Here is a 12,699-nt window from a genome sequence, read left to right on the forward strand (position 1 = left end):
AGAGCAAAGTGTTTCTGTCTTATTTTCGCAACTGCGAAATCCCACGCTGTGATGAGTTGAAATCCGCTGTGCCGATTTATTAAACTGTTGTGCAAACGCATTAGTACAGAGTTGCAGTGCATTCGTGCTGTATAGTTTCTTCGTTTGTGCAAGATCTAAGGTGTGCTTCTCATTGATGCCCTAGTCGAACGTTTTGATGTACAGTTCTGTGAGATGCATCGCTGCGTCTGCCCGAGGCATCGCGCCCCACATTCGCAATCAACACTGTAAACCCATGCCGTCTGCAGTCCTAACTGTCCTTTGGTCGAGCCAGGCATGTCCTTAATTTTTCGCTTTGCGTGGAAGACGGTCTTTTTCGGGAATTTGTCCATTATTCTTGTGATCTTGACTGTCAGCGGCTCCGCATACGGCAGGAACGCCACACGTTTGGTCTCTTCTTCTTCTGACTTGTCCTCTCTACTCTTAGCAGTCTGTAAAGCGCGTGTTATTTGCGTCTTGTTGTAACTCTTTTTGCGGAAAATGTTTTTCAGATTCTGTAACTCATTCTGAAGCTCTTCCTCTCGCAGATGGACATGGCTCTATATACTAATGTGGTTAGCACCGAGTTGTGATCCGCTGGATGAAGGCAACTCCAGGCGTTAAGGTACAGGTCCGTTCTCGTCTTCTTTCTGTAGATCGAGTGTCCCAACGGGTCGTCCGGATTTCTCTTGATTAAAATTCCAAGATGGGTAGGCTCACGTTCTCTTTTACCTCCACGATAAACTTGATGCTGTCGTGGATGCGGCTGTGATGGCGCGGGAGCCCCTTCACATTTTCTCTGCCATGTGGCCACACCACAAAAGTGTCATCTGCGTACCTGTAGAACGCGTTTGATTTTAGGTGGGAGACGCTCCACGTATAGATCAGCAATAGCCGGAGCTAAGACGCAACCCATGCCAACCCCATCTACTTGCTCATAGAATTTCCCATCAATAGATCGTGAACGGTACGTTTGGAAAGAGTTGTATTGTGTCGTCATTGAAGTATCCCTTGAGTAGAGGTAAGGGATTTTCCAGCGGCACCCTGGTCACATCATAACTGAGAAATACGTGCTCGTCTAAACGAAACCCAAGGAGTACCTTCACAAATTCTGTCTAGTTCTTAACGTGGCGTGGGCAGTGTGCCACGAGAGGTTTCAGCAGTTGAGCTAAATGTTTGGCTATCCTGTACATCGGCGAGTTTCAGTGTTCGAAACAAGTCACTTTTCCTAAGCTGTTGAGTAGAGCGATAGTCTTGCGTATCACAGATGTCCCATCTTTCCCTAGTTGTTTGTATGCTTCAGTAAAGTGTCGATCTTCAGCCAGTAATTTTCGACTTCAGTAGCACAGCAGTATTGCCTTTATCTACATCTAAGAGCACTATATCCTTTGTCGAGATTCCAAGGCTCTCATGCAAATATGGAACGTATTGCTTCATAAGTGCCACATTCAGCACTATGGAGGACCTCAACAGGCTCAAGCGACTAGCGCCTATGAGGACAGCCATACTGTGCGCTTGGCCGTTCAGGATCGTACAGCACGTTACGTACCTTGAGTCAGGTAATGTTCGCAGCAGAGAACTAACCACACGGGTAACGTTATGACGTCTGGAGCACCACGGACTGTCAGTATTGCAACGATTTTTTCAGGTTCCATCGATACGACAGCAAGGAGATACGAGCCGACACTGATGGAACCAACGACAACACCAGACACAGGAGAGGCAGCACGTCGTCTTCTCGAACGGCGTGGAGGCTGCGAGGAGAACGGAAGTAGCCGATTACATCCATTGTTTGGGCCCAGTGCCTGGCCTGATCACTTCTGGTTCACATAGCTAGTAATTTGGACAGCTACCTTTAGCTGGCGTGGCCGGTGGCTGTGTCCTATCGTAGAGGTGTCCAAGATGTTACCTTTCAGCAAGATAACACAAGACCGCATGGTTCCCGTGCTTTCCCAATCTACCTCGGTAAAGAGAGTGTGCGAGTATTGCCCTAAGCAGCACTTTCTGTAAATCTCTCCCTCATTTGAAACATCTATTCTTAGACTTCTGAGTGCCTGGTACACCACTACTGTGCTAGCCACTACGGCTGATGAACTCTGGTGTAAAGATGAAGGAGCATCCAAGCTCAGATCAACTTGATACCTAGTAGAGTTAGAGCTGTTGCTGCCAGAGGTGTTAGCTCTGTGTGTTGAATTTCGCACCCTGTACATACGTCCAAATCACCTGACAATATAACCAAATATTCTTGCTGCAATATTGTATACGAAAAATAGATACATTTTTGTTATTTGCTTTGCTTACTCGTTTTGAAATTTAAATATCCGCAGCGTAGTTATTTATCATCATTGAAGTATACAGCGTTACCTCAGTAGCATTTGCAGTATGCGAGGCTGTTCTGCACACTAATTTTGTACCGCAGAAGTGACGCAATGCAGCAATGAAATCTCGCTTTGGGCGCTGGTGCGTCGCGCCACCTGCGGCGGCAGCTTAACACACTGGGCCCTCTGCTCTTTGCGCAACAGGTCCTGGCACCCTCGTCGGGTCTGCTGGACTACGCCATCAGTATGCGCCCCGACTACCACAAGGCCATTATCGACGTGGTGCGACACTACGGCTGGAAGAGCGTCATCTACATGTACGACTCCAACGACGGTGAGTAGACGTCTCCGCTACCATGTCGAGTGATAGAATGCCACATCACTTATCGACTATTGTGATTTTTTCATAGCTTTCAGGCAAAGCCACTGTCACCGGACAAAACTACGTCGCATAGTGATACAAACCGGACATTCCTCTGACTTCATTACAAAATGTATCAGGGTATGCCAATTATTATCCGCAAAGTAGTTATAAAATTTTATTGTAATCAAATAGGAAACTTACAAGAACATCATTTTTCGACATAGTCTCCTTGCGTTTCAGCGCACTTGGTCCATCGTCGTACAAGCTTCCTGATGCCCTCTTAAAAGAAGGTTCTCGATTGAGCTGCGAGCCAGGAATGCACCACTTCTTTCACTGCTTAGTCCGAGGTAAATCGACAGCCCCTTAATGCCTGTTTGAGTGGACCAAACAAGTGACAGTCTGAAGGGGCAAGATCTGAACTATATGGGGGATGATCCAGTACTTCAAATTTGAGTTTCTCAGGCGTTTCAGCAGTGTGGGCAGCAGTATGCGGACGGGTATTGTCGTGCAACGACACAACACCTTTTGACAGCAATCCTCGGCGTTTGCTTCGAATCGCAGGCTTTAGCCTGGCAGTAAGCATCTCACTGTAAAGCATACCGTCCATTATTGTGCCCTTTTCCCCATAATGTTCCAGTACTGGACCTTGTGGGTACCAAAAAACCGTAAGCATCAGTTTTCCTGCGGACGGTTGGGTCTTGAACTTCTCTTGCACGACGAATTTGGGTTTTTCCATTCCATACTCTGCCGTTTACCCTCCGGCTCGTAATGATGGATCCATGTTTCGTCACTAGTAATGATCCTGTCAAAGAAGTTGTCCCCTCCGTTACCGTAGCGATCCATTTTTTTTCTAGTTGTCCAAGCTCGTTTGTTTAGGCAACTGTTGTTGGGACCCATCTTTGCACAAATTTTATGAAACCCAAGTCTGTTGTGGATGATTTCGTAGGCAGAACCGTGACTAATTTGCAGACGATGTGCCAATTCCTCAATAGTTAATCGTCTGTCTAAGAGAATCATTTCACGTGAACGCTCAATGGTTTCTTCATTTGTGGCAGTAAATGGTCGTACGGCACCTTCATCGTGCCGAAAAGTTGTACGACCATTTCGGAATTTTTCAATCCATTCGTAGGCACTCCGTTGTGGCAAAACACTGTTCCCGTACTGTAACGAAAGTCTTCGATGAATTTCGGCCTCTGATACGCCTTCCGACCACAAAAAACGGATCACTGAATGTTGCTCGTCTTTGGTGCAAATAGACAGTGGAGCAGCCATGATTAACAGCACGGCAGTGATAACGAAACTAACCTAGCAGATTGAAAATTGCAAAGATATAACAGGAAATAAACAAAGCATGCGTCATCAACGTAAAATGATATTGCTCCCAAAATGAACAAAAATATAACTAAATTGCTGATAATAATTGACTTAACCTCGTAAAACAATGTGTTACTAAGACCAAATTATAAAAGAATAAGCGAACAATTATATGAGATAATTTGTCAAAAGCACGATCGTCTGAGTACAAAATTACAATAAACGGCACAATTTTGATATAAAACTTATTTTTATATATACTAGAAAGAGACAGCTACAGAGAGAGAGAGAGAGAAGAAAGAGTACAAAATTACAATAAACGGCACAATTTTGAAATAAAACTTACTTTTATATATACTAGAAAGAAACAGCTAGAGAGAGAGAAGAAAGAGAGAGTGCGGAATACATAATGAAACTTAAGAAACTCTCATCAAATTTAACGTTTCCGTGCACAAGTAGTGTTGAAACAGAAAATATATTAGGTACTGGACTCTAGTTTCGCAACGAGGACGAGCTGATGCTGGAACAAGCGAGCAAAGTTGAAGTTCTCAGGGTTGCACGACCGGTGACATTTTGGAAAAAATGATTTTTGGTACTGGGCCGCGTCATTGCAGCTACTAAACAGATAAAGTGTCGACGTTTCGATCAACATGCTGAGGTCCTCTAAAGTGGGCTGCCCTGAGGAGGACCGCAAGACGTCGGTGGAAATGTTGGCAATTTAGCTGTTTAGTAGTTACAATGACGCAGCCCAGTACCCAAAATTATTTTATCCGAAAGTGCGCGAAGAACTGGAACTGCTGAAGGCATACACCACGTACTTCCGTAATCAATTTTCCACCAGCTGTTATTTCACCCATATCACGTACAGCAGGTGCAAGCTGTCAGGGCACAAGTTCACCATACCAGATTATAATTCTTCCAAAGTATTCCGAGATGGAGCGCTGAAGATCCTCAGTTCACAAATTGCATTTTACTTACAAATGAGGTGCGATTCACACAAAGATCCATAGTAAATCACTACATTCACCACTTGTATGCAGATTTCAATCCTCGACCGATCATGGAAACGATGAATGTTGTTCGCTTTAATGTCGTTTTGTGGGCTGAGACTGTAGGTGACAGAATCATAGAGCCATTCACTTTAGAGGAGTGACTGCATTATAGGCGGCGCTCCATTGTCCATACCTCGGATGACTGCACCGAACACGAAGTTTAATGAGTGATAGGCTCCAGTAGCATGAGCTCCTCACTAAACAGACCTTAATCCTTAGACTTCTGGGACATTTAATAGTACTGAAAAATACAGCACCCATCGACAACGTGCATAAATTAAACGATCCTGTCCTCTAAGCAAGTGAAGATAACAGAGACAGGTGTGATCGCACATGTTAGTTCTTTGAGGAGGCCGGAACTAAGTGGTATCACATTGAACACTACTGTAGAGTTGACAAACGAATGACTGTCATATTACAGAATGGACCATGTGTCAACAAATATTCGTTCGTAAATGGCCAGAATGAACATTTAGGGGCTTACGACGTCTCGAATCAGCAATGTGAATGGAGCACGTACAACAAACTGCTTATGTCTCAGCACTGACACTAGTGGTGCTAACTTTAAAAACAGTACACTATTAGCTCTGCCGTGTCCACTGCAGATCTCTTCCTAAGGGGTTTCATGAAGCTGTAGTTGCATAAAGACCTAGTAGAAACTGAAGGAGGCTCGCCGTACAACATACATAGCAATGTGCATCATATTCTTTTCGGCTGTAGAGGGCGGCACGCTGTAAAATGTTACACAGCTCGCGTAGAATTACGTGGCACTGGCATAAAAATATTTTCTCGCTGTGCTAGGCCATCCGGCTGTTCTGCAGGGTTCAAATGGTTCAAATAGCTCTGAGCACTATGGGACTTAACATATGAGATCATCAGTCCCCTAGAACTTAAACCTAACTAACCTAAGGACATCACACATTTCCATGCCCGAGGCAGGATTCGAACCTGCGACCGTAATAATCGCGCGGTTCCGGACTGAAGCGCCTAGAACCGCTCGGCCACGGCGGCCGGCGTTCTACGGGGGCGGCGGGCCTCAGTTGACTGCTGCCTGCCAGTCTACGCACTTAACCATTCCCGTAACTATCTTTACTAGGTAGCAGAGCACCGCAGTCTTCACGCACCACGAGTTCAGGGAAAGTTCTGTATAATCATTAACGTGCGATAATGTGCAGTATCTTAACCTTTTGTTGGTAGACGCAAACGAGGAAGCAAATATCTCATTAAAAACTATGCTTAAGAGGGCTCTAGAAGCTGCTAACTATTCCAGTCGCTCAGTAACGAGAGTAAAGGCATTAGGGGCCTTTATTACTTTCGAAAGATGTGGAGGAAAGGGAAGAAAATTTTATCTTTATGTAATATTGGCGAACTGGTCGTCAGGGGCCTGACACTTGAGTTCCACGTGACGGAAGTGCTTTATTTTAAATGTCGGCAGCACAGTAAGCAATGTTGTTCGCTATGCTATATTTTTCATCCCTTTTTTGTTTTATAAGATTTCCTTCTGGAAGCGCATGATCGAAGTGCTTTTGTTTTTGTTGATCTTTAGGTTCATCGCCTCCCCAGCTGTTCTGCCCGCGCAGCTATGGTGAAAAATTGTTTTGCGCGCACTCTACAAAATCTTCGGCCAAAATATAAAGTGGTCCACAATCCAGGAGAACTGCATGAAATTTGGCTTCAAAAGCCTTCGAACTAACAAATAGCAGCGATATTTGAGATAACGAGGCATAATTTAGGCGGTATTATAATGGAATTATTTTGAATGCTTTGAGCTTTTGTTGCTATAAGATGTGGTGTTTGTGGCATTAATCATTTGAATATTCCTTACTGACTGTATGTTCAGTGTTACAGCACTACCATCTGTATAATTTTATCCAAGGGTTTGGAAAACCCGGCTTATCTCAGCATACGCCCAGCACAGCAGCTTGTATTGAGGACTCAGCTACTTATGCGATGCCGATAACAGCTATTTTACATCACTTAAATACACTGCTGGTCACCGTAAATGCAACACCAAGAAAGACAAGAGGTAGCACAACAAAATTTATTTTGTAGATAACATGTTGACCAAGTATCAAATGATTACGTTTACAGACGTCTGTGACATGTGGTTCCTGCCAGAATCAGTAGCCAGAGTAGCCGCCATTGTTGGAGATCACCGCTGCCACACGTCTCGGCATTGAGTCAAAGAGACGTTGGATGTGTTCCTGGGGTACAGCAGCCCAAGCAACTTCCACACGTTGCCAAAGATCAAATGGTTCAAATGGCTCTGAGCACTATGGGACTCAACATCTTAGGTCATAAGTCCCCTAGAACTTAGAACTACTTAAACCTAACTAACCTAAGGACATCACACACATCCATGCCCGAGGCAGGATTCGAACCTGCGACCGTAGCAGTCCCGCGGTGCCAAAGATCGTTTGGTGTGGCAGCTAGGGATGTAATCTGGGTCACTCGTTGAGCAACCATGGACCACATGTTTTCTATCGGCGAAAGATCCGGAGAGCGAGCCGGCCAGGGAAGCACTTCAATCTGGTTATTGACGAAGAACCTTTGGACAATGCGTGCCACGTGTGGTCGAGCATTATCCTGTTGAAATATGGCTGTGGCCGAGCCCTGAAGGTAAGGAAGGACAACTGGCTCCAGCACCTCGGATATGTAGCGCCGGCCATTTAAAGTACCGGCAATGCGTACTAGAGGTGTGCGAGAGTAATATCCAATACCGCCCCATACCATAATACCCGGTGCAAGACCAGTGTGGCGGTGCATAATGCAGCTGTCCAGCATCCTCTCTCCACGGTGTCTCCACACTCGAATCCGACCATCGTGGTGCTGCAGACAGAAGCGTGCCTCGTCAGTAAAGACAACGTCATTCCATTCTGCCGTCCACATCCATCTGTCATCACACCATTGGCGACGGAGACGTCTGTGGTTCTGCGTAAATGTTAGACGAAGCAATGGACGTCTTGCGGACAGACCACTCTGCTGTAAACGGCGTCGAATGGTACGCGCAGATACTGAATGATGCGTTACAGACGCAATGTGCTGTGCTATGGTTCTGGATGTCACTGAGCGATCCGTCACTGCCATGCGCACAATTTGCCTATCAGCACGTGCAGTGGTGCACCGAGGTGAATGCGATCGACCACGTCGGTCCGTCGTACCCTCCTGCATCCAACGGTCACATATCCGCATTACAGTTGTTTGGTTTCGTCCAACACGACTAGCGATTTCTCTGTATGATAATCCACAATCTCGGTAAGCCACTATCCTTCCTCTGTCGAACTCGGATACTTGATCAAACGATGTTCGCTGTTGTCTACGAGGCATAACTGATCGTCTTGTGAAACAACCACAAGGTAAACACACGTGCCTAACGTACACTCGTCGAAATCGCCAAGCCTTAAATGGCGCTATGAGGTGGCGCCACAGGCGCGCGTGATGTGCGTCTGCGCTGAAATTCTGATCAGTTGCATATCTCATCGCTGCAAACCCATGGTGTAAATTTCACTTGAATCGGATGCTTCCTTCAGGGTGTTGCATTTACGGTGGCCAGCCAGCAGTGTAGTTCGATTTCTGTCCCATTAGCTGATTCTATTGACTCAGGGTTATTCAAGAAATGCAACGACTCGACGTGAAATCAGATTCGCTGATAAACACGCTCGTGTTTCTGTAGAGTCTGATGATAAAATCCGTCGCCTCTTTTTACAGCTTTGTATTTCTTTCTTGACGGCGACCTCTTTGGCTTGTGAGGTGTCCGAGCTCAAACAGTGTCGCTTGGGTGACTATGGGGAGCGCGCTTATTATTTAGTGTCGTGTTTCAATTGTTGACGATGATGAAGAAGGGGATATAGGTTGAACCTGTTGCCACTAGATAGACTACCCTCTTCTTTTAGCATCAATGGAGCACCGAGCTGAGCCGGCCGCTGTGGCCGATCGGTTTAGGCGCTTCAGTCCGAAACCGCGCTGCTGCTACGGTCGCAGGTTCGAATCCTCCCTCGGGCATGGATGTGTGTGATGTCCTGAGGTTAGTTAGATTTAAGTAGTTCTAAGTTCTAGGGGACTGATGACCTCAGATGTTAAGTCCCATAGAGCTTAGAGCCATTTGCACCTTTTTTTTATTTTTGTGCTACAAATGAATCACCATGGAAAGTATCAAATGGCCTTGCTCAAAGACGCTCTATGGATAATTTTAAAATGGAACCCAGGACTTCGGTGCAACATACAGATATTTCCATCTGAAACTTTACACGACCAACAATTCTCCTCTCACCAACCACATACAACGAAGCGTGTAAGAAGTGTAACATGTATCAACCCCTTTACCTTCTTTTGTACACGGTTCTTGAAACAGGTAGGTACGTTGACAACACCTTACAGTACATTCACCTTCTTACGATCTTTGGTGTCATTAGTCACAGTTCGAGAACAACAGAAACATTCATGAACACGTTACCCCATTGGTGTGAAAAGTACTATGTTACCTGACAATGACACACATCATGCAAAAAATACATCCGTCGTTAAGTCTCGCACATCAGCGCGTTAACGGAAGAGATTAACACTTTTCCTCGTTCGCCCTTATTAGCCTGATGCAGAATGGAGTGAGGTCATACGGAACTTTTACCGCTTACGCAGTGATGTGAAGAACAGATAGTAAAATTAATTTCATACACAAACTGAAATCAGAACTGCTTGACGTCTACCTCTACTCCACAGAATTTCTGAACGCGTAATTCTGTTACTGCGCTGATGTTCGTATGGTTGGATTCTTTTCTTAAACAACATGAGGCGCATACTCTTATACATGTACATACGTCTGTCTGCACTACATGTAATAAAGACTTTTCATGTGACTCAGAGGAATTTACACTGTGCCGCTGAAGTTGGGCATGTGACAGTTTTGTACGAGTTTCATAGCAATTTGTGCATAAAACAGTAATTCTATAATGTGTGTATGTGTGTGTGTGTGTGTGTGTGTCTCAGACACAAGACACAAAGTCAAGCGAGTGAAACAGGTTTGCAGCCTATCGCCGATGTTTTCAATCTGTACATTGAGCAAGCAACAAAGTAAACCAAAGAAAAATCTGAAGTGTGAATTAAAGTTCAGGGAGACGAAATAAAAACGTTGAGGTTTGCCGAGGACATTGTAATTCTGTCAGAGACAGCAAAGACCTTGGAAGAGCAGTTGAACGGAATGGACAGTGTCTTGAAAGGAGGGTATAAGATGAACATCACCAAAAGCAAACCAAGGAGAATGGAATGTAGTCCAAATAAATCAGGTAATTGTGAAGGAATTATCTTAAGAAACGAGACTCTTAAAGCAGAAGATGAGTATTGTTCTTTGGGTGAGAAAATAAATGATGATGGACGAAGTAGAGAGGGCACAAAATGTAGACTGGCAGTGACAAGAGAAGCATTTCTGAAGAAAAGAAGTTTGTTAAAATCGAATATAGATTTAGGAGTTAGCAACTTTATATGGAGTGTACCCATATTTGCAAGTGAAATATGGACGATAAACAGTTTAGACAAGAAGAGAACAGAAGCTTTTGAAATGTCGTGCTACAGAGGAATGCTGAAGATTAGATAGGTATAACACGTAACTAATGAGGAAGTGCTGACTTATGGCACCACCTGACTAGAAGAAGAGACCGATTGATAGGACAAACAAGAGACAAACAAGGGATCACCAATTTAGTGTTAGACGGAAATGTGGGGTAAAAATTGTAGAGGGAGGCCAAGAGTTGAATACAATAAGCAAGTAAGGATGTAAGTTGCAGCAGTTACTCGGAGAGGCTTGCGCAGGATGTAGTAGCATGGGAAGCTGCATCAGACCAGTCTTTGGACTTAAGACCTCACCACCACCACCACCAACAACAACAACAACAACAACAACAATGAAATGGTCTTCGAGGGAATCTTATACCGTTCTTCCTGCAAAAGAGTGGTAAGTTCGACCAACGATGATGGTGGTGGATAACGGTCACGCACCCTTCTCTCCAATGTAGACCACAGAGGGTCAATAATATTGAGATCTGGTGACCATTGTGGTTAGAGGAGATGCGACATTTCATCCTCGTGCTCACAAAAATGGCCAAAATGGGCACATAATACTTAACAGTAATGTAATCTTGCAGAGTAACCATTGAGTCCGTGGAATACCATAATAAGGCTGCCCAAAGAATCCTTAAATTCCCCTTATGTTCCACTCTTGGGATATAAACCTGGTCAGAATTTGTTAACAATGTGCAATAAGACTTACCCGATCAAATGGCTTTCTTCCATTGTTCCACACTCCAGGTTTTATTGCTTCGGCACTTGGTTTTTTTGCTATGGGCTTTTGCATCACTGACGAGTTGTTTTGGAATTCCAGATCGCTTTGCATTCCCTGGTTCTGGACCTCCCTTCGTGTTGCTTTGGTGCTGATTGGTTCGCGAGTGCGACATTCAGTTCCGTAGTAACTTTTGCAGCTGTCATCCTGTTACTTTTCGTCACGATCCTCTTCAATGACCGTCCGTCACTATCACTCAACACACACTCTGATATGCGTTGCCATATGGCGGATGATGTTGCTCCGCTTTCCCAGTAAGCGGCATAAATCTTCGATACGATGTTTCTTGAAACACCATACACCTCGGCTTTCATTAATACGGAATTATCCACCATACAAGCAACAACAGCTTGCCCACGTTCGGACTCAATTACCTACGATACAATGCACTGACAGCTACACAGAACGCTGTCCTAACCACGACTGAAACTTGCAACGAATTGAGGACACTGCACAGATGCTGCTTCCTGTCAAAAATGACAGCGCAATCTGCAGGCTTGGTTACCACCTGCATTTGTGTTCAAGCGCACATTTCTCGTGGTGTTTCCAGATTTTTGCCAAACCCCTATATTTCACAAAGCGTAACTGTAAGACAATGTCGTTTGGTTATTGCCGTCTATGAAGATGGTGCTCATTGTGTATGTTCAAATACCCGTTGAAAAATATTGTGAACAGGATATCTACTTATATTTTGTTCATGTGGTGCACCAGAGCTGTTAAATATTCGGAAAGAAGCACGTTTCAGAGACCCCAAGAGCTCCTGATCAAATAAACTTTTGTTAGCTATCCGTTTCGATCAACCACTCATCATGTAGTGTAGTAAAGTTGTTCAGGTCAGCCTGTATGCAACATAATTATCTTTTGTAGTCCGCCTGCCTAGCTGGGTGGTAACGTGCTCGCCTACCATGCAAGCGGGCCGGGTTTGCTTCCCGGCCGGGTTGGAGATTCTCTCCGATCGGGGACTGGGTGTTGTGTTGTCCTCATCATCATTTCATCCTCATCACCGGCGCGCAAGTCGCCCAGTGTGGCGTCGAATGAAATAAGACTTGCACTTGGTGGCAGAACTTCCCTGGCCAACGATGCCATACGTTCATTTCAATCTTTTGTATTCTTTTACTTTCGTAATTGTTGAGAAAAAATTGGTGAATGGGCACACGCGCGCTCGCACACACGCATACAGACATACGCACACGAGATAAACATCTCACATATTAACTGCTCCTTGAAAACATGCAAGACTCTTCGAACAAACGAAAACAATAGCTACAATAACAAGCGAAATGGTGGCAGAAGCACCGTGTTCTT

At 44.8% G+C, this 12,699-nt stretch overlaps 1 protein-coding gene across 1 annotated transcript in view; it reads left to right on the forward strand.

Moving 5' to 3' along the window:
- LOC126480873 (glutamate receptor 1-like) overlaps positions 1 to 12,699 on the forward strand; it is a 377,262-nt gene that overhangs the window by 233,735 nt on the left and 130,828 nt on the right. The window contains exon 4 of the mRNA XM_050104251.1: positions 2,541 to 2,670. Coding sequence (XP_049960208.1) covers positions 2,541 to 2,670 — 130 coding nt within the window. The remainder of the gene's footprint in view (positions 1 to 2,540; positions 2,671 to 12,699) is intronic.

The sequence above is a fragment of the Schistocerca serialis genome, chromosome 5 (genome assembly GCF_023864345.2).
Source record: "Schistocerca serialis cubense isolate TAMUIC-IGC-003099 chromosome 5, iqSchSeri2.2, whole genome shotgun sequence".
Taxonomy (NCBI): domain Eukaryota; kingdom Metazoa; phylum Arthropoda; class Insecta; order Orthoptera; family Acrididae; genus Schistocerca; species Schistocerca serialis.